At 42.7% G+C, this 22,927-nt stretch overlaps 1 protein-coding gene across 4 annotated transcripts in view; it reads right to left on the bottom strand.

The window, feature by feature from the left end:
- LOC309348056 (enoyl-CoA delta isomerase 2-like) overlaps nt 1-22,927 on the bottom strand; it is a 35,441-nt gene that overhangs the window by 754 nt on the left and 11,760 nt on the right. For 2 of the 4 annotated variants that reach the window (XM_081873133.1, XM_081873131.1), the window contains exons 2-9: nt 17,244-17,409; nt 14,953-15,051; nt 13,834-14,016; nt 12,192-12,261; nt 10,477-10,579; nt 7,991-8,111; nt 5,480-5,569; nt 3,161-3,304 (exon numbers count right to left, since the gene is read on the bottom strand). In XM_081873133.1, coding sequence (XP_081729259.1) covers nt 3,161-3,304; nt 5,480-5,569; nt 7,991-8,111; nt 10,477-10,579; nt 12,192-12,261; nt 13,834-14,016; nt 14,953-15,051; nt 17,244-17,351 — 918 coding nt within the window. In that variant the 5' untranslated portion in view covers nt 17,352-17,409. The remainder of the gene's footprint in view (nt 1-3,160; nt 3,305-5,479; nt 5,570-7,990; nt 8,112-10,476; nt 10,580-12,191; nt 12,262-13,833; nt 14,017-14,952; nt 15,052-17,243; nt 17,410-22,927) is intronic. The other 2 variants (XM_081873132.1, XM_081873130.1) reach the window with 1 other exon arrangement.

Below are 22,927 nucleotides of genomic sequence, written 5' to 3'. Positions count from 1 at the left end.
GGAAATGGTTTATTGAATATTTACACATAAACTGTAAACAGATAAGAACATTAGCAGGATTATTGTAATAACCTGCTGTTCAATAAGAGTATATATTTAAATCAGATGAATAAATGAGCAAACTAAACAAAATAAAAAAATTCCTTCCAGTAGCACCTTAAAGACCAACTGAGTTAGTTCTAGGTATGAGCTTTCGTGTGCATGCACACTTCTTCAGAACATGCACACGAAAGCTCATACCTAGAACTAACTCAGTTGGTCTTTAAGGTGCTACTGGAAGGAATTTTTTTATTTTGTTTTGACCATGGCAGACCAACACAGCTACCTATCGGTAACTGAGCAAACTAAGTTAATCTGGATATGCAGAAGGTATTAAAAATAAATTTAAGGAACCGCAGAAAGAGGGGGAAGGATGTCAAGTTTTGAAATGTTAAAATGATTGTAAAATTAGTGAAATGTATAAACCTGAAAAGTATAATTAAAAAAAAAAAAGTTTGTGCTTTAAGCAGATTATAGTACAGCAAGAAAAAACGGCACAGGAAATTCTCTTCTGTTTAAACAGGACCAAGACTACTGCCACGAGTGTCTTTGTTAGCATATACAAGATGAAAAGCAGGTAAGGTTGATAATGCTGGTCTCGCCATGCTTTTCTGCTTGTAATAATTTCCAGAGCAGTACTGGAGATTTTGCACAGTACAGAAAGCTCACCAGAGTTAAACTGCCGAACGGCATTTAGTGTCAATGGTATCCTTAGTAAGAAACCAATACCCTGAATCTACAAACAGATGGAAGAAGAACTTCATAGATGGTACTATTAGTTGGAGTCAAACAGATTTGTCAGTGTCTGATGGTTTCTGGATTGGTTGGAGACAGAGAAATATGCAAACCAGGATAATGTCCAAAATCAGCGCTTACATCAATACTTGTTAAAACTGACTCTGCTATAAATGGGCCATTTTGAAGTTGCTGTTACTGTATATATTTTTCTTCTAGAACTCCCAAAGCAGAGAGAAAATAATATGGCTTAAAGGATTTTTTTAAAAAAAAGGAAAGTGGGAAATAAGACACGTTCAGGCTATTTTTTCCTAATCCGATTCTTTTATTCTGAGCAAGTAATCCCCAGATGAACTAAGCACATGCATTTCACATTGAAGTGCAATATTGTGTAATTCGTACTTTCACATTTTGAGAGGATTTTAACCATATGAATTAGAAAACTAAATCAATAAGGCTATAAAAATTGCCCTCTGTGACAAGAGAAAGATGTTAATGACCACTAAAGTTTTTTAAGTGATGTAGCCAGTCAATAGATATAGAAAAGCAGGTGAAACTGACAGATGAAAGCCAGAGTTTAATAATTACTGTTGTATCTCCACTGCCTCGCAGAAGGCCCCCCCAAAAAACAACTCACAAAGGATTTGAAAAGGTCAAAGATAGACATGTGTTTGAAAGAACAGCCCCCATCCACCCCCCAAAATTATCAATAAAAGGCCAAAAGAGAAAGAAAACAACAAACACGAAGCCAAACAGTCAAAACAGCCATGTGAATATTATTTTTTTACATCACTGTAAAACATTAGCAGACCTATAGAGATGTTTCAGGATTTTATGGGCAAGTTTTCTCAGAATATGGGGGTTTTTGGTCAAATTTTAAATATGCTTATTAATTACTATATTTTAATATTTAGGTCAAAGTTCAAGTGTTAGCTGAAATCCTTTTTTCCTTTTTACTCCCTTAATATGAGTAGATTTATGTTCTTTTTTTCCTGAATAAATATTTCTTTGGAGCAACATAAATCTTTTGCCACATGCATAGCCTTGAGGAGGTCAAGGTCAAATTACATTGCAAGTTATTTATAACTTATTTATTAAAAGATTTATAGTCCGGCTTTCATTATTATTTCCTACATTTCAAGACAGAGTAATGTTGGATCTACGAAAGTCCTATGTGGTAGGTTGGAAAACTACCTGAATTAAATATGAAAGCTGTACATTGGCTGGCCTCAAAAAAACCTCTTTTGTGCATTTCCAACAGCTGTTTTGCAGATGCATGTAAATAAAAAGGCAGAGCAGAGGCAACAGCAGAAAAGCCATTATTTGCTCAGTCTCAATTTCCCTGTTTAAAACAGAAACAATACAGTGGTGCCCCGCAAGACAGATGCCTCGCAAGACGAAAAACCCGCTAGACTAAAGGGTTTTCTGTTTTTCGAGGCACTTCGCAAGACGAATTTCCCTATGGGCTTGCTTCGCAAGATGAAAACGTCTTGCGAGTCTTGCGAGTTTTTTCCGTCCCCCCCCCCTTTTTCTAAGCCGCTAAGCCAGTGTTTCCCAACCTTGTGCCTCCAGCTGTTTTTGAAGTACAACTCCCATCATCCCTGACTAGCAATACGAGTGGCAAGGGATGATGGGAATTGTAGTCCAAAAACAGCTGGAGGCACAAGGTTGGGAAACACTGCGCTAAGCCGCTAATAGGAATGCTTCGCAAGACGAAAAAACCGCTAGACGAAGAGACTCGTGGAACGGATTATTTTCGTCTTGCGAGGCACCACTGTACTAACCTCCAAGCATGATTTGCTCACTACCACGAGCTTAAGAATAGTTTATCTACAAGCAGGACCTGCAACAAAATGTTACAGTGTGGAGCGGTTTCCTGTTCAGTCCTCCAACCAGCCATGCTTATTTCAGGATACTCCATTCAAATTCCTTCTTCCTGGATGCCCATCCTTGCCACAAATAGCCACTCAGCATTCTGAAACTATTGATGTTTTGGGGTTCCTCCCTTAGGGCTTTTCCCTAAAGCTTTCATTTCTAATTCCTGCAAATGTTGGGGTTCACCCAAGCACCCCCCCCAATACCATCCTCTTGTGCACAGATAGCACCATGTTAGCTACACAAGAACTGGCACCTGGAGAACGGAAATCGCTAGTGGAGTTATGCATGCAATATGGCCAAGCACCAGAAGCAAGCTATGTTGGCATCCATGCAGCCAAAACCATCACGCTAAGAAATGCACAATGGAACTACTTTGGAGCCAAAAGTTCTGGGAACAGTAGCTCTCCTGTGGTTGTGGAATGTGTTTGAAGGAAGATGAGCAAACCTGTATGTTTGCAGCCTGGAAAATAAGTGTTTTAATTTTTTTTAAAAAAACCAAAAAACTAACATTTTTGGGAAGGCTTGCGTAAGCTTTCAGCCGTGCCCACACTTCCTTCTGGAAAACCTGGTCAGGGAAAACCTCCGTGACAAGCCCTTGCGAACAGGCTTCCGCTGCGGTCAGCTTCTTGTTGAAAAGCAACATCTCAGTGGCCTGAAAGAAAGGAAAACAAGAAAACAATTACTTGGGCAAAATGCTAGTGGCAAACAGAAGCAATAAATAAAACTGTCAGTCCGTTCTTTCGCTGCCGTCTGTTAACCTTTGTGCTTTGTTAAACACACAAAGCGGGGACAATAGCGCACTGGTAGAGTACGTGCAGGGGGACGCGGGTGGCGCTGTGGGTTAAACCACAGAGCCTAGGATTTGCTGATCAGAAGGTCAGCAGTTTGAATCCCCGCAACAGGGTGAGCTCCTGTTGCTCTGTCCCTGCTCCTGCCAACCTAGCAGTTCGAAAGCATGTCAAAGTGCAAGTTAATAAATAGGGATCGCTCTGGTGGGAAGGTAAACGGCATTTCTGTGCGCTGCTCTGGTTCGCCAGAAGCGGCTTAGTCATGCTGGCCACATGACCCGGAAGCTGTATGCCGGCTCCCTTGGCCAATAAAGCAAGATGAGCGCCGCAACCCCAGAGTCGGCCACGACTGGACCTAATGGTCAGGGGTACCTTTACCTTTAGAGTACATGCATTAGATCCCAAGCTCAGTCCCTGCCACGTCCAGTAACATAGTCAAACCTCGATTTTCGAATGTAAACCATTCCGGAAGCCCGTTCAGCTTCCAAAACGTTTGACAACCGAGGCGTGGCTTCCGATTGGTTGCCAGAGCTTCCTGCACTCAAGCGGAAGCCATGTCGGATGTTTGGCTTGCGAAAAACATCCGAAAACCGGAGCGTTTACTTCCAGGTTTTTGGCACTCAGGAGCTGAAATGTTCCTAAATGGAGGCATTTGGGTGATGGGAATAACTCATCCTGAAAGGGAAAGAGCTCACCTGAGGCTCTCTGGTCAGCTGCTGCCAATCAATTCTGGGCTAGCATGATCAATGGTCTGGCACTACTATTATTTTTCATAGAATCATAGAGTTGGAAGGGACCCCAAGGCTCATCTAGTCCAGCCCCCTGCAATGCTGGAATCTCAGCTAAAGCATCCATGACAGATGGCCATCCAACCTCTGCTTAAAAACTTCCAAGGAAGGCAACTCCTCAACCTCCCAAGGGAGACTTTCGAAGAACTCTCTTTCAGCTGCTCCAGGAGCAGCTGTGAGCAAAGGAATTTGCTGGGGAGCAACTTGCAAAAAGCATTATTAAAACTAGAGTTAAACAAATCATGGAAAGGCCACAGGGGGGTATGCAATGTCCCGGTCATCTCTATTTCTTTTTTTAAAAAAATTATTAACAATTTTAACATAACAAATTATCAAAACAAATCATCTTGATTATTTTCCTTTCCCCCCTCCCACCTCCACAACAAACCCTCCCTCCCCCCCCCAAGACTTCCCTCAGCTCCTCTCTCTGATTTCTCAACTCACATTGTTCTCTGCATATTGTAAAATTGTATACATCCTTATATTATCTATCCACTGTATTAACCCTCAATAAATTTGTGTATGTTTATTCAAAACCTGCCAAGGAGTCCAGTTCATTTTGTTGTCTTTTTAAATAATTTGTAAAAAGTTCCCATTCTTCTTTAAAGTCACAGTTGTCCTTATCTCGCAATTTGCATGTCAGTTTTGCCAGTTCTGCATACAGTGGTACCTCGGGTTCCATACGCTTCAGGTTACAGACTCAGCTAACCCAGAAACAGTACCTCAGGTTAAGAACTTTGCTTCAGGATGAGAATGGAAATCGTGCTCCAGTGGCGCAGCAGCAGCAGGATGCCCCATTAGCTAAAGTGGTGCTTCAGGTTAAGAACAGTTTCAGGTTAAGAACAGACCTCTGGAACGAATTAAGTACTTAACCTGAGGTACCATTGTAGTTGATCAATTTCTCTTGCCACTGTTCTTTTGTCGGGGTTTCCTCATTCTTCCATCCTTGTGATATCAAGACTCTTGCCGCTGTTGTAGCATACATAAATAAGTTCTTTGTTTTCCTTGGCAGGTCTTGTCCTCCCGTCACCTCTATTCCTAACCTTCGTGTGTTCAGTGGGAAGGGGTGCAGGAGGCTTGCAAGTGTGCTCAGCCCCAGAGATGAGGCTGGTGGCAACAGCGTGTGTGGCTTTCCAGCCCCCGCAGAAGCTGTTTAACTCCTTGAATAGGGCTCATTGGCTACCTGAGCGAAGCGCAAAAGGCACTTCTCTCAAAACAACCCTCAGAAAGAAAAAAATGTATCTCTCTTACCTTGGATGCACCCATAATTTTTGGAAACGTGTATGAAGAACATCCTTCCGGACTCTGGCCCAGCTTGCTAAAGGGGGTGTAAAATGTCGCCTGTGAAGGAAAAAGACTCTTGCTTTAGAATGCTGTCACTTTCAAATAGCATACAATATCTAGCTGTCCTTTTAAATCCTGAATTTGAATAACAGAATTGCAGAGTTGGAAGGGGTCCAATCCCCAGCAATGCAGGAATTTCAAGTAAAGCATCCATGACAAATTGCCACGCACCCTCTGCTTAAACATCTCCAAGGAAAGAGAGTCCATAACCTCCTATGGGAGTCCATTCCGCTGTCAAACAGTTCTTACTGTAGAAAGTTCTTGTTGATGTTTAGTCGGAATCTCCTTTCTTGTAACTTGAAGCCATTGGTTCAGGTCTTAGCCTCCAGAGCAGGAGAAAGCAAGCTTGCCCCCTCTTCCATGTGACAGCCCTTGAGACATTTGATGGTGGCTATCATATCTCCTCTCAGCCTCCTATTTTCCAGGCTAAACATACTCAACTCCCTCATCAAACTTTGGCTCCCAGACCCTTGGTCATCTTGGTTGCCCTCCTCTGCACACATTTCAACTTATCAACATCCCTTTTAAATTGCATGATGGTTTCTATATGTGGTTAGATAATAATATGTGCAGCCCTAGCTACAAAAGTCAACCTTTCCATGGTTTGCATGCTCTGCAGAAGGAACCATGGAGCCTGCCTTTGACTTCTGAGAAACAATTGATCGGCGACCCAATTACAGCTGTCATCCAGAATGAGACCACAAGTGGCTTTGGACATGTGCTAGACACACTGAAGTTCACAGTTCTTTGTATAAATGACAGGGGACAGACACAGCGACAATACATGTTCTGGACCTGAATCATCCACAGTACTGATGTTTATACATCCGATAGCTTACTTGGACAGAAAGCATTGTATGCTCTCAAACATAATGGAACAGAGAAAAGAATGAGAGAGAGGGAGCCATACTCATCATCATCATCATCATCATCATCATCAACACACACACACACACACACACACACACCCTAACCATCTGACTGGGTTTCCCCAGCCACTCTGGGCAGCTCCCAACAGAATATTAAAGGTAAAGGGACCCCTGACCATTAGGTCCAGTCGTGGCCAACTCTGGGGTTGCGGCGCTCATCTCACTTTATTGGCTGAGGGAGCCGGCGTACAACTTCCAGGCCATGTGGCCAGCATGACACGGAAACGCTGTTTACCTTTCCGCTGAAGCTGTACCTATTTATCTACTTGCACTTTGACGTGCTTTCACACTGCTAGGTTGGCAGGATCAGGGACAAAGCAACAGGAGCTCACCCCATGGCGGGGATTCGAACTGCTGACCTTCTGATCGTCAAGTCCTAGGCTCTGTGGTTTAACCCTTAACAGAATATTAAAAACACACAGACACAAAAATCAAACATTAAAAATTTCCCTAAACAGGGCTGCCTTCAGATGTCTTCTAAAAGTCAGATAGTTGTTTATTTCCTTGACATCTGAAAGGAGGGCCTTCCACAAAGCAGGCGCCACTACCGAGAAGGCCCTCTGCCTGATTCCCTGTAACCTTGCAGGGAGGGAACCGCCAGAAGGCCCTCAGTGCCTGGGCAGAATGATGGGGATGGAGACGCTCCTTCACGTATACTTGGGCTGAGACCGTTTAGGGCTTTCAAGGTCAGCACCAACACTTTGAATTGTGCTCGGAAACGTACTGGGAGTCAATGTAGGTCTTTCAGGACCAGTGTTATATGGTCACAGCGGTCACCAGTCACCAGTCTAGCTGTCGCATTCTGGATTAGTCGTAGTTTCCAGGTCACCTTCAAAGGTAGCCCTACGTAGAGCGCATGGCAGTAGTCCAAGCGGGGATAACTAGACAGAGAGTATATCAGCGCAGAGGCACTATAATTCTGCATTTCTAATTGGACCAACGTAGGAAAACACTGCACACCACATTTTCTACCTGCAGCTCATGTCCCATCTGAAACTCAGATGCCAGGAGAAAATAAGGGCAAAGAGAACGAGGGAAGCTTTGCTCTCTCTGCCAAATTCCAACTTGCAGTCCAGCTGGGAGAAGGCTGTGCAAAGTTGGCTGTTCTTGCAGGCCAAAAGGAGCACAGGAAAAGCAAGATGCCAGCTCAGAGCCATCTTAGCTACTGACGTTCAGATGAACTCAGGGAGGGCAGCAAGTTCCGGAAACCTCTTTCAGGCAGTATTTCTAAATGGTCATAGCAACAGGCAGGAAAGCTAAGCCAACACATTTTTTTACTGATGTGAAGGGGAAAGACTCTTTGTATTTCCCTTTTTTATACTGAGTCATACATTTTATGATGCTGTCAGCTGTCTCAAGTCTCCATTTGAAAGGAAACTCAGTGCACAAACTGAATAAAGATTTTTTTACTCTAAATAACTTCAATTTCTATGAGAGCCCAATACTGGATTGGGAGTGGGGGGGTCAGACATTCATGCAGAAAACTTACCCTGTCAGTAGCATACACCACGTCAAACAGCCCAAGGAGAGTTACGGCAATACCCACAGCTGGCCCATTCACCACAGCGATTAATGGCTTAGGAAAATCAATGAAATGGTTGACAAAGTCTCTGGAAAGAAAAAGGAACAGAATAGAATGACTGTAGATAGTGGAACAGTCTTCCACACAGTGTCAGCAATTTCCCCACATCACAACACACATGTCAGCTATTGCCCAACGATACATCTCAGCCATTTTGTGTTTTAGGTAAAGGTAAAGCAACCCCTGACCATTAGGTCCAGTCGTGGCCGACTCTGGGGTTGCGGCGCTCATCTCGCTTTATTGGCTGAGGGAGCCGGCGTACAGCTTCCCGGTCATGTGGCCAGCATGACTAAGCCGCTTCTGGCGAACCAGAGCAGTGCACAGAAACGCCGTTTACCTTCCCGCCAGAGCGATACCTATTTATCTACTTGCACTTTGACGTGCTTTCAAACTGCTAGGTTGGCAGGAGCAGGGACCGAGCAATAGGAGCTCACCCCGTTGTGGGGATTCGAACCACCGACCTTCTGATCAGCAAGTCCCAGGCTCTGTGGTTTAACCCACAGCACGACTGTGTTTACTTGCAGCCTAAAGGCAAAACCACTTCTCCTCCCAATGATTGATTTTCATCATGCTGCGATCCCTCACAGCGAATCACGATAATGATGCACCCACTTTCCAGACCCTCTCTAAAGGGCCCTGGGAAAGGAGGGTTAATTTCTTCAGGGTTTTCTCCTTTGTTTGACATCATTATTTCAAAGTACAGCAGACACATTGGGCTGTAAAACCATGAAAAGGCGGTGTGTAAGTGGCACATAAATGAAAGCAGATAATGTCAGTCTCTTGAACTTGAAAGATTCCACAGTATAGTGAAGACAGAGAAGTGGGAAGTATTGTACCCTCTCGGTCAGTGCAAAGCTAGCATCTGTGAACTCAAAACTGACTGCACCAGAGCAATTAAATACTTTAATGGGAGGTTTGCATTCTCCAATACTGCAGCTATAATGAATGCCAGAGGTTCACATTGCTTTCAGGGTGCTTCTAGATCTTGCAGTCAATCCCTGATAACAGGGCAAACAGGAAGAACCTCATATAAGAGATACTTCTTGATGTAGGGGGTTCTGCTTGGTTTTAGCTGGCAGTCCAAGTCAAAACCTTCCAGAGTCAGGTTGATCTTTTAAAGGTCTGTACAGGATGGGTGTGTTTCTCTCAAGTGACAGCAAACAGAGCTTTCCTATACTAGCCCTGCAAACTAATTAAGGAAGCATCCTTCCATCCATTCACAGCAATGCAATGGGCCCTCATCAACTAGTTATAACAAAAGCCTTCAACACAATTTGCTCAGTCTCCCCTACAAATACAGAAAGAAGGCGTAATTTAGGATCCAGCACTATACCCTGTCACCTGTGATGCTGCTAATCTCTGTGACCAGCTTCCCCCAAAATGCAACATTTGGGAGGCTCTATAGAAACAAAATTCAAGAACACCATCAATGATTTTAGCTGAATTCTATAGGATCCTTTGTTTAATTTAGTTGTTCCACTTCAAATTGCCAACTAGTCTTAAAATTTATGTATTTTATTAAATTTATATATTATACATGCATTAATTTTCAAATTGGATATGGAAATAATCATAGGTAAGTAATACAGGGTCGGTATGTTTATAAATGTTTTTACATAGATGTATCAGGTCCTTCTCAACTACACTGTTATTCATAATGTGTAAGACAAAAACCTTCCACTTGTTAACTTACAAAGGGAATAGATACAAACTCTCCCTTAACTTGCGTTTTCTTGGGCTGCACAATTTCTATTCCACACAAAATACACACATCAGTTGAGCTCCTGTGAAAAAAGCCACTGCTTCTAATGCCGAGAATTTATCAAAAGGTGCAATCCTTTGCACGCTTACTTAGGGGCGACCCCACTGAACTCAAGAGGGATTTGCTTCTAAGTAAACAAGACGCGGGAGGCGCTGTGACGCGGGTGGTGCTGTGGGTTAAACCACAGAGCCTAGGACTTGCCGATCAGAAGGTCAGCGGTTTGAATCCCAGCAACGGGGTGAGCTCCCGTTGCTCGGTCCCTGCTTCTGCCAACCTAGCAGTTTGAAAGCATGTCAAGTGCAAGTAGATAAATAGGTACCGCTCCAGCGGGAAGGTAAACAGCGTTTCCATGCGCTGCTCTGGTTCGCCAGAAGCAGCTTAGTCATGCTGGCCACATGACCCGGAAGCTGTACGCCAGCTCCCTTGGCCAATACAGCGAGATGAGCGCTGCAACCCCAGAGTCGGCCACGACTGGACCTAATAGTCAGGGGTCCCTTTACCTTTAAACAAGATCAGGCTACACATTTCAGTTTTCTCTTTTTTCAAAATGTGTTAAAATGTGCTGTCCCTCTCCCACCACACATTCTGTATGTCTGGTATGCATTTCAACACAATGCAAAACAAGTCGTACTTGAGCATTTCTGCAGAATTCTTTGCCATCTCCTCTAATCCATTTGCTGGGAGGTTAGTAAAGTTGTTCAGGTCATTTCCACTACAGTAGTAATCTCCATTACCTGTAAACAAGCACACACATCAGGACTTCTGAGCTGGTGAAATAGACACAAATGGAAAATAGCCAGACGATGTTTATGAATGAACATTCTCTATTTAAGTATTTAGCTTGTTATGGGCACAATAAAACATTTAGGATTTTTTTATGCCTCTCTGATTTCAAATGGAAGATATGAAGGCATGTTTAACTACTCCTGGAAAGTCAATAGAACATTAAAATTCCATCTTCGGCTGAATTGAGCTCTCAGTTACTTTAAACTGGCTCAAAAGCTTAACAAGTATTTAACCAATTAAGAACCTTCCAGTTGCAGTGTTTTTACTTGATTATAGGGTCTGTGAAAATAATGGGGCTCCCATCTATTGGAGGCTTCTGCTGGTAAATGGAGTGGAGCACATTTTTGCCAATTCCCTTCCTCTGCCTTCAGAACTACTGCTCTGGGGAGGGGATACTGGGACCTGTAAAGGGAAGGGGAAATTGGTGGTAATCACCTCACTCCCCTTCTGCTGGATCAGAGCTGGGTGTTTTTAGAATTCCCTCCTTGAGAATGCTATCGTCTGTAGAGCAAATGTGGTTTTATACAGGTACAGAAAAAAGAAAAATCAAATGATGACAGTGCAAGTGTGTGGGCTACTAGAGAGGAGAACCCGGCTGCTTTGCTTCTCCTTGGCGGTTTTGCTGCAGAGTCTCGCTGAGCCCCAAACTCTCTCCAGACTAACCACAACCTGCAACCAAGTTTAGCCCTATCGCTTCAAAGAATCATAGACTCGAAGAGTTGGAAGGGACCCTGAGGATCATCTAGTCCAAACCCCTGCAACACAGGGCTATGCAGCTGTCCCAAACGGGGATTGAACCTGCAACCTTGCTGTTATCAGCGCCACGCTCTAACCAACTGAGCTATCCAGGCTGCAGCTCAGCGTTTGTCTGGAGGAGCTAATCTTGAGACTGGGTTCCAAGGACACATGAAGCGAAACCACGGCTTAGCTCAACACAACTCAGCTCAACAGCCACCGAGGAGGAGAAAATTCACCAGGATTTCCTCTTTGGGAGCACACACACTTCAATCAAGCCAAATGAAAACCACATCCCCATCTCAGACATTAATACATTGAAAAGGTCGCGAGAAGACACGATTTGGAGGATAGAAACTGGTGTGTGTGTGTGTGTGTTGCCATATACATTTGGATGAGTTGGGCAAGGGGACCTGCACCACTTGCTTGTCCTTCCTGCTACTGGGGATTCACTGCTTCGTCTCATTCCTTCTGGGACACTTTGTCACCTTCAGATTTGCACCAGTTCCATGGTGTTCTCTGTAGGCACAGCGCACAAGGAAAAGGACCAGGCAGAGGAATGCCCTTCCATCAGATGTCAAGGAAATAAACAGCTATCTGACTTTTAGAAGAAATCTGAAGGCAGCCCTGTTTAGGGAAGTTTTTTTATGTTTGATGTTTTATCGTGTAATATTCTGTTGGGAGCTGCCCAGAGTGGCTGGGGAAACCCAGTCAGATGGGTGGGGTATAAATAAATTGATTCTTCTTCTTCTTATTATTATTATTTGCATACTGGGATTTTGAAAGAAAAACAAACTTGATAGAGAATACAGCGAAGGGTAGTACCTGTGAAAACCGTAATTACAGAGTCATCCTTTGCTGCTTCCTCAAGTGCTTCAACAATTTCATCGTACATCTGCACAGAACGAGAAAGGAAGAACAAGTACCATTTGATGTTACGGGAAGTTTGAGAAATTTGGGGGTAGCTAGCTGGATCTAAGACCAGCCTTTCTCAAGATGATTTAGGCTCCAGCTCCCATCAGCTCCAGCAAGCATGCCCAATGGTCAGGGATGGAAATTGCAGTTAAAAACATTTGGGTGGAGCACCGGGTTTGGGAAGGTTGCCTAAGATTCTACTACATCTGCATAGTCTCGGCTGAATCCAGAGCCTGGACAATACAGGAACTCATTTTTTTCTCTCCTCTTGCAAAAAGAATTGCCCTGGGCATGCAGAGTATTTATAACTAATAAGAATGGGAAGCCCCTAAGCAGGCCACTGGATTGTGCTCTTTTTTGTTTTTATCCTGCAAATATATACATGCTTAACATTTTGCTTATATGAAAGGAAGGACCAAGAGATGTGAGTGTGTGGATGAGCAGAGAAGCCATCCAAATGTTTTAAATGCATTTCCCTACCACCATCAGCCAGTGATTTGTATAGAGGTGAGCAAACACACAGTTTATTTTACCCTAAAGGTAAAGGTAAAGGGACCCCTGACCATTAGGTCCAGTTGTGGCCGACTCTGGGGTTGCAGCGCTCATCTTGCTTTATTGGCTGAGGGAGCCGGCGTACAGTTTCTGGGTCATGTGGCCAGCATGACTAAGCCGCTTCTGGCAAACCAGAGTAGCGCACGGAAATGCCGTTTACCTTCCCACCGGAGCAGTACCTATTAATCTACTTGCACTCTGACGTGCTTTCAAACTGCTAGTTTGGTAGGAGCAGGGACCGAGCAACGGGAGCTCACTCCGTCGCGCGGATTCGAACCGCCGAGCTTCTGATCGGCAAATCCTAGGCTCTGTGGTTTAACCCACAGCACCACCCGCGTTCCATTTATTTTACCCTAGTATACCCTAATTTTTGTACACATTACTTGGTGGGCGAACTACATTGCAAAATTCAGAGGATGGCTGTGTTTCCGTTCTTGTATCATTTTAGAAATTAGGGAGGTTTGCCACTAATGTGCCAAAAATGAATTTCTCCCCCATCCCTACCTCCCATATTCCAGCTACTGCCCTTCCCATGGACATTAATTTTGAGGCTTACTGAAGACCCTTTATTTTAGAGAAGCCTTCTCAAGAGGATTGCACATTATTAACGTATACAAACTGCAAAAGTCAATTTGTACATTGTTTCATTGTATTCTGAGGTTTTAAATTCTTATATACTGCTTTAACATCTTCTAAGTATAAAGTAATATCTATTTTTTATATATAATTATAAAGTAATATAGATATATGTGTGTGTGTGTGAGAGAGAGAGAGAGAGAGAGAGAGTGTGTGTGAAAGATTACAGAGAGCACCCAGAAAGAAAAAAGTGAGAGCAAAACATGGAGGGAAGAAAACATAAAATTGATAGTGCAGCAGGTAGTAATCTGTCCTCTACTTTTCAGTTCTTAAAAGTTCTGCTGCATCTTTCTCTTTTTTAAAATTTCCATCTCACTTTCTTTGTTAGCCAATGATTTGTGACCTGTACGATGAACCAGCTTACCTTTTTACTGATAGCATTTTTCACCTTGGGGCGGTTTAACACAATCTTTGTGATGTTGTCTTTAGTAGAAACCTCTAGTGTTTCATAGGCAGCCTTGCTGCCAGGAGGAGTCGCTTCAACCTGAGAAGATTCTGCAGCCACCAAACTGGATACAAGTTCAATGTATTTCTGTCTTGCGCTGTCCTGGAACGAGAAGCCCACTCCAAGTATAATAAAACAGGTGACAGATTACATATAGCTAGGGTCCAGATACAAAATCGTGAATACAGTGCAAATAGCATCAAGGTAAAGGATTCTAGCTTCAAAGTATTTTTTTAATGAGATACTTAGTTTCATTTCACTTTTAATTTTTGTACCGCCTTTCTTTATTGCTAAACACAAGGCAGTCTACAAGCAACAAAATATACAATGAGGAACACGCACCTTATAATAATACAGAAAGTCATAATAAAACATAACTTTAAAATATAACAACTTAAACATTCAAAAATCTATTAGAACATAATAGCACACAATAAAATTAACTCTCAGAACATCAGCAAATAATAATTACCGGATTTTTCGCTCTATAGGACGCACCCGAACATAGGACGCACCTTGTTTTAGAGGGGGAGAACAAGAAAAAAAAACCTCCCCCTCTCTGCTCAGCGGCCCTTCAGCGAAGCGGCAGGAGGCGCTGCGCAGAGAGGGGGAGAAATTTTTTTCTTGTTCTCCCCCTCTAAAACAAGGTGCCGTTCAAGGTGCATTCAGTCACCTTTAGGCGGCTACCTTGGAAGCCTGGAGAGGCTTTACCAGCATGCTCTCCACAGGGAAGGTGCAGGCAAGAAGCAGCACCCCACAGGATTGAACCCTCCTGCTTTCAGGTGAGAGGGAGGTAGGAAGGAGACACAGGATTTCATTCTTCTCCCACGAAAATCCCTAATAAAACATTAGCCCCATGCAAAACTGATTCTGCCCGGGATGTTCCCTGGAGTGGGGGAGGTGGGTGGACAGTACACGACCCTATTTGATATATATTATGTGAACTGCCCTGGGAAGAACTTTTATTTTTGAAAGATGGTTTACAAATAGAACAAAGGCCGAATAAAATAAATTTGCCCTTCGTAGCATATTACTCACCTGTGGCAAATTGCCAAGTGATTGCCATGCATCCCATTTGGCCTTTTTGACAAAGTCTAGCATTCCTGGTTTGGGAGCTTTGCAGGGGCCCTCAGTAGCCTATGTGAATAAGAAAGAAAGAAAATCTAACCATTCAAGTAAGTTTATGCTGATTAGCCAATGAAAAAGAATAGAATCACCCACATGGATTCAATGGGTTGGCTCACTCATAGTGCTAAATCATAGCAGACTAGCCTGACTGAGCACAAGCAAAATGTTGGACTGATGTGCTCCCTTACTCCCATGAAGCCAGGCCAATGATTCCAGCAGTTTCATTTTACCGTGGTACCTCAGGATGCGAACGGGATCCATTCCAGAGCCCCGTTCGCATCCTGAAGCGAACGCAACCCGCGACTGCGCATCTGCGGATCGCAATTCGCTGCTTCCGTGTGACGTCATTTTGACCATCTGCACATGTGCGAGCGGCAAAACCAGGAAGTAAAGCGTTCCGTTACTTCCGTGTCGCCGCGGAGCACAACCGGGAAGCGCTCAACCTGAAGCAACTTCAACCCGAGGTATGACTGTATTTTTAATAAATCTCATCTTACTGTTGCATACCAACCAATTCTGGTTCAAAACAATTTTTGATATGTTTCACAGACCAGCTTCATAACCCATGGTTTGAAGCTGGCTTGTTATGAAACTTACCAGAGTTTGTTGCTCCCTGGTATGAATCTAACGTTAAGCAAGGGATTATTTTTAAATGAAACTGAGCTCTCCCAATGTCCTTCTCTTGGCCACGCAGAAGAAACAGAAGGGAGAGGGCATGTGAACTCGATGCTTCATTTGGGCTTGGACAGGCCCACACGGTACTACACCATAGTTTAGTGCTACACGCAAATGTAGTCATTATAAACTCTGCTAATTGATACTTGAATAGCAAGTATGTTTCAAAATTATTATGAAAAGCAGTCTGCATTTTAAGACATCCAGACTGGATAAAAATCAATTATTATTTTTATTTAAAAAATCAGATTTTTAAAAATTTAAACGGATTTTTTTTACTTACACTGGATTTTTAAAATAAAATGCTTTTGGAGGAAAAATGTTTCTAAAGGTAGTTTTCTATTTAAGTTACATTATAGTCCAAAGGCTATTCATCAGGAAATAAGGATTTGTTTTAAGTTTTTCATGTGTGCTAAAACTCAGTCTAAGTTTTTTTTAAAAAAAAAAAGTTTAACCACATTAGGTAACAAACATGGATACGTGTGCTATAATGTTATTGTTTTAGTTAAACAAATTGTTTAAATTGTTACTAATGATTATTTTTTCCTTCCAATAAAGCACAGCAGAAAAGCTGTCAAAATATAAACAGTTAACTGACTAAACCTCACAATAATTTCATAATTATCTGTCTATGTATTTCTAATAGTATAACCAAATCAGTAATTATTGATATAACTGCAAAAACTACTCTGAAAATTTATTATTCCAAAATAATAATATTCGAAAAATGAAACCTTCATCTGGTTTTAAATTTTAAGATTATACCAGCAAGAATGAGTCTTACTGACTGGTGATTTAAATCCAATCCACCCTGAAGATGTCTATACTAAACATTCTGATGAAATCAACAAAAGGCACGCAACAAATTTCTGGAGTCTTAATTCCACTTGATACACCCACTACTGCAATAAGATTTCTCTGCTCTTTCATACAGTTCGGAGCACAGCCTCATCAAAGCCTCTTAAAAGTCAACTGAAATATATGCAGGTCTCACAGTCCTTTGGAAGGCCAAAATGGAGATGGTTGTGACTTCCATAGGGGGTTCATAGGAGAAGTGCAAGAAAAGGCCTCTCTCCCTGGCTGTTGAATTACTCTGCCTCATAACATGAGGTGACCAGATCCAAAGATGTCAACAATGGGTTCATAATAAGAATTCCAGAGACTCCTCCCTCATAACTAAATATATACAACTAACACATTAATATACTATCATTTCCAACATCTGTGGGACTTTTCCTGTGCGAGGAAGCAGCACCAAATGAATGAGTTCTCTTGTTACATATGCTTGTAGAGTCCAGAGGTGGAAACGAGGTTTAAGAAAAACTCAAGAGAACAACTAGGAAAAGCTTGCTTCAGCTTGATAAACTAGCAGTTTTTTAAAAGAAAAGCACACTTTATGCAATGGACTGTGCATTTTTAAGCAACCCCTCACTTGAAACTGCAGACTGGCTTAGCCAAACTGTTCCAACAATCATTTCTCCAGTGAAGATATATTCATTTTACAGACTGAAAACGGACAAAGCTACCTGTTTAAACAATGCATAAATATTCAGTTTGACTTGGTTGCCAGGATCCGTCTTCAAAAGCTTCAGCTGCTCTCTGGCCTTTTCAAAGTCTTCCTGGCTGAACTTCATGGTAGATTTAGTAGTGTGTAATTGTAGCGTAGGGAAATGAAGGACATACACTGAACTACTGGCGGGGGGGGGGGGGAGAGAGAGAGAGAGAGAGAGAGAGAGAAAGGAAATAAAATCAATTCAGTTCTTGCATTCAAATCTTCAGTGGATCGTAAAATCAACACTTAAGTTACTTACTTGTCAAGTGTTCAAAAGCCTTCAAATACAAGACCAGTTAATAAGTACAAAAAAAGCTGCATGGAAAACCATGGTGAAACCTGCGGTCCAATTAACCTTTGGACAAGATTACCGGTACGTAAGCCAATCTTCTATGTAAACATTAACTCGTGGATTTTGTTGGGACGCTAGCAAAAAGGAGCAAAACGTACAGTGGTACCTCAGGTTACATACGCTTCAGGTTACAGACTCCGCTAACCCAGAAATAGTGCTTCAGGTTAAGAACTTTGCTTCAGGTTGAGAACAGAAATCGTGCTCCGGCGGCACGGCGGCAGTGGGAGGCCCCATTAGCTAAAGTGGTGCTTCAGGTTAAGAACAGTTTCAGGTTAAGTACAGACCTCCGGAACGAATTAAGTACTTAACCGGAGGTACCACTGTATATGAAAGGGATGTCGTTCAAGTAGGAATTCCATACAGACCCCTCCAAAAAATAAGCAGTCCAGCTGGAGTTTCTGTTTTTCTTTCAGGCCAGTGAATGAAAACGAGAGAGAAGACAAGGGTTCTTCCTCCTAAACTGCCCCACTCATGTTTCACACACGTTTCTTGGCCTCCAAGAATTCCCACTATCCATGACCACTGGTCCATGCTGGTTGGGGTTGATGGGAGTTGGAATCTGACATCATCTAGAGCTCTAGGGGTTCCCAATCCGTGACTCATGTGCCTAGGTTGCTTCTGCGGTGAGCCCTGTCTCATCACCAAATTGCAATGGTGTATTTGCTCGTAATTTGGATTAAAACACTGACTGAATCGGGTGAGGGAATCAGGGGAGACACCATTGCTTTAAGTATTTCCGTTCAACATTCGGCCTTCTAAATACTACAGCAAGAACGCAAAGAATCTCTGTCCCATCAAAATTTTCCCAAAATGAATGCATGGAGAATGTCAGAACTATAAAAGTGCATCGATTAGTAGCAAGTGAAACCGTAAAAAAACAACAACCCCACGTTCTAAAAATTGTATTCTTGGCAAGATTAAAAGCATTCCCCTTTTCAACTATATCACAGACACGTGTTCTTTATTATCCTGGCTCTCAGGCCACTTCATTATAATTCTGGGCAGTTAGCCTTATTTACCTCATTAGGCACTCTAGTAATAGCTTTAAAATAATTCGGTTTATCTCCATATAACACAACAAGCTTCTATTTGGCAGTTAATCCCTAATTAATAAATAAAGACATCCTTGGTTTTTAGAAGGCACTTCTACCAGGGACCTAACAGCAGGATGATGACCTCTCCCTGAAGAGAACATTTAACACAAAAAACCTGCTATTCCCATTCCCCAAGGGGGATATAGTCTTATCAAGAGACTATTGACCTTCCACGATGCCAGGCAGAATCAAAGCAATTTTCTAAAAGGCTACTAAAGGCCTTAATCCAATACAAAGAGCTTTCAAAAAAACTGCACAGCAGGAGTGATTGCTTAGCTGGGGAAACTGCTGGGAAATTGCAAGAGAGTGTAATTATGTGCATGATAGCGAGTCCCTGCTTACAGAATTTATCATTGACATAGCCTAAGATCCTATACAGCTAGGGTGTCATTAAAAAAGAAAGAAAAAGCACTACAATGGCAAACCTATGCATGTTCACTCAATTTCCAACGAGGCTTACTCCCTGGTAAATGTTTTAAGATTGCAGCCAATGTTCTGCAGCAAAGCTGGCTGTTCCCTTAAGCAATTGTGCCAAGTCACACAGGGCAATGTTGAGCAGGTTAAAGGGGACTTTCCAAAAGCTTTGCACATGTTAGTCAAGCATGGTTTAGCGCAGGAATGTCCAAAGTTTGTTTCGGGGGCCTATTCCAGTCGGTTTAATCCGGCCCCTGTGGCAGTTTATTTCCTGGGCTAAAATCCTTTAAAAACCTCAAGAACTTCAATCCTAAAAAATGTCAAAAACTTCAATCCTAAAAAAAGGTCATCAACTTTGGTAGGCCCTCAAGTCCCTTCACTTCATCAAATCTGGCCCTCTTAGAAAAAAGTTTGGACACCACTGGTCTAGCGAGTAACAAACTTTCCAAGCTTCCCACACTGAATCATACAACAGTTTTTGCGAGAGGTGGCTTGAATGGGGTGTATGGCGGTACATGTCATGGAAGTCTACTCAGTATTGAACCAGTGTTCAGTGTTCAGTATGTAACCATACTTAGCAGAGTAAAAACGTAAAACAGGCTGCAGGATTCCCAAAAAATAGACCAGAGGCAATTAATATTTTATCCAGCAGAGCTTTACTGAAGGCAAATGAGCATAATGGTCACAAATCCAACACATTCAGGATTGGCACTGTCCATAAGAAATCCAGTTGCAGCAGACTTAACGTAAACTTATAATAGCTTATAATAAAACCTTCTTTTAAAATGGTATCCCTTTCCCACCTACACAGCTATGATATGCCCATCAATGTAGACAGAACATAATGGGATATAAACGTAAACAAATCACTATTACCCACTGCCCACGAAGTGTGGAAAAATCAATCACAATTCTGCACAGAGCTTACAGCGGAAAAATTATTGGGTAATGCTAGCTGGAAGTGATCCAATCAGGAAAGCAATGCTACAAAATCTAGAGGACTATTGTGGTATGATGGTATGTGAAATGAACAAAATAGGATGAAGGCGGCTATGCTCCCTTTACCACAATCTCCCTCCAGCAGATGGCCGGAACTTGGTCCAGTGGAGCAGTGTGAAGAGATGTCCTCTGCTCCTGGAAGGAGATGATCTAAGTTCATGCAAGGAGAGCAAAAAGGTCTATAGGCACCTTCACAGAACCTTCTCAAAGCTGTTCCAACAGGGACAGTGAGTTCAGGTTACAACTTCCTGTGCGCCACCCCAAAGTATCAGCTAGGCAGCTGGTCCAAGCGGGGGAGATACAAGGCATGTACCGTATTTTTCGTTCCACAAGATGAACTTTTTTCTTCCTAAAAAGTAAGGGGAAATGTCTGTGCGTCTTATGGAGCGAATGCATGGTCCCTGGAGCTGGATTGCCCAGGGGCAAAAAGCAGATCATGCTTTCTTTCTTTTTTTTTTTGAAAGAGGGAAGTGGGTGTTGAAACAAAGGCACTGATCAGTTTGCCTTTCGGGAACGAGATAAGGGACGCTAGCAATAAAGGAGGCTGCCTGGGAGGGGGGAGATAAAGACAGCAAACTTGAAAGGAGAGGAGACAGTAAGACTAAAGCAAGGAGGAGAGAAATTAGAAGAAAAGGAGGAGCAAAATACTGCTTCATCTAAGGAAGACACTAAGGCAAACAAGAGGGAAGGGGGTGTTGAAAGGAAACAGCTGGTCAGTAAGGGATCAGGAGGGAGATAAGGGAGCCTAGTGATAAAGGAGGCTGCCTGGGAGGGGGAAGGTAAAAGCCCATGGATCCTCAGGAGTTTTACATTGGGTCACCCCAAATTCACCATCAGATCACATAGCATGTCCATGGCTACAGCCTGCACCAAAAAATCACACATCCACTGTTTCGTAGGGCTGTAATAGTGCAAAAACGTGGTTACAAAGCACAGATCCACATGGATTCTCAGGATTTTTGCATTGGACTGCCCCAAACTCACCATCAAATCACATGTCTGTGGCCATAGCATGAACCACAAAAATCATACACCCACTGTTTCGTTCAGAATATTTTTTTTCTTGTTTTCCTCCTCTAAAAACTAAGTGCGTCTTATGGTCAGCTGTGTCTTATGGAGAGAAAAATACGGTACATATCTTCCTTCCCAAAAAGTGAATTCTTCCATTGTCTCCCGAGGCAGACGGATGCCAACCAACAACTCTTCTTCATCTTGCAAGAAATCCTTACGAGACAAAAGTGGGTGTTGCATTGCAATGGACTTGTTGCCTTACAAAGACAGGAAATATCCATCTCTGCACCTCATTTCATTGTGCATGATCAGTATTTCAAGCAACAGTTACAGTTTCCCACTTCTTTTGAAGCTGGTGTTCATGAATGCAAACCTATGTAGGAGTGTGAACGAAAAATAAACAAGTGAAAGGTTTGTGTGACCATTCCCTTGGCATATTGGGCTGCAAAGCATAATTTCAGCAGATCATCTTTTTCAGGAGGGGAAACACTTCTTGTTCTTCTTTTTCCAGGATAAATTCACAGCTAGATCTCATGGTTCATAATCCTATTACGGATAATCCTATCAAATGAATAGCATGCCCGCTAGACAATCTTGTCAATATATTCTGAAGCAGAAAAGCAGATTCTCTTTTATCCTTTTAATGATCTTTCCTCAGGCCTGAGTTCCACAGTGTCAAGCTTTTGTTAGGGAAGGCTTTTATATTAAAAAGATAATACTTTAATAATCAATTAGTTGGTATACTGTCATCTTGTTTTGGCTATTTCTCTCTCTCTCTCTGCAATTAGGAAGCACAGAAATAACGAGTTCTGGCACGCACCTTCTCCTCAGCAGCAGTCCTGCCCTCAGAGAGGAAGATTTCTTATATTTGCTTCCAGAACCTTGGACGCCGTCTCCCCTCTCCCCGCATCCTCTTCTAATTACCTTTCTCGTCCACTACATCTGTCTAAACTATTTTAATTTAAGAGGATGCAATGACTACAAAGAGTCTGAGGAATAATTAGTATTTAGTGAGAGTAAGAATGAGAAAGCATAAACCTTTAATCACCCCTAGCTGAAGCCAACTGGTAAATTAAAACAAGGAAAGGTATTTCAGATTCAGGTTCTTTGTTTAACTTCTGAAATCGTTGAAGTTACTGATTTATTACATTTGTATCCCAACTTTGTGAGAGCTGGACCATAAAGAAGGCTGATCGCCGAAGAATTGATGCTTTTGAATTATGGTGCTGGAGGAGACTCTTGAGAGTCCCATGGACTGCAAGAAGATCAAATCTATCCATTCTTAAGGAAATCAGCCCTGAGTGCTCACTGGAAGGACAGATCGTGAAGCTGAGGCTCCAATACTTTGGCCACCTCATGAGAAGAGAAGACTCCCTGGAAAAGACCCTGATGTTGGGAAAGATGGAGGGCACAAGGAGAAGGGGACGACAGAGGACGAGATGGTTGGACAGTGTTCTCGAGGCTACAAACATGAGTCTGACCAAACTGCGGGAGGCAGTGGAAGACAGGAGTGCCTGGCGTGCTCTGGTCCATGGGGTTACGAAGAGTCAGACACGACTAAACGGCTAAACAACAAGAACAACATCCCAACTTTCCTCCTAAGGAGCTCAAGGCATCATATACGGTTCTCCCACTCTCAATATTATCTTAGCAACAACCTTGTGAGGTAGGCAGTAAGAACTGTTCAACAGTCTCAAGAGGTGGTGGCCTCTCCAGAGGGTTTTAAGCAGCAGGTGGCCATCTGTCATGGATGCTTTAGCCAAGATTCCTGCATTGCAGGGGGTTGGA

The sequence above is a fragment of the Podarcis erhardii genome, assembly GCF_964252035.2.
Source record: "Podarcis erhardii genome assembly, chromosome: 8".
NCBI lineage: Eukaryota > Metazoa > Chordata > Lepidosauria > Squamata > Lacertidae > Podarcis > Podarcis erhardii.
Note: the sequence above shows the minus strand (reverse complement) of the source record. Positions and strands in the feature narration are given on the sequence as shown.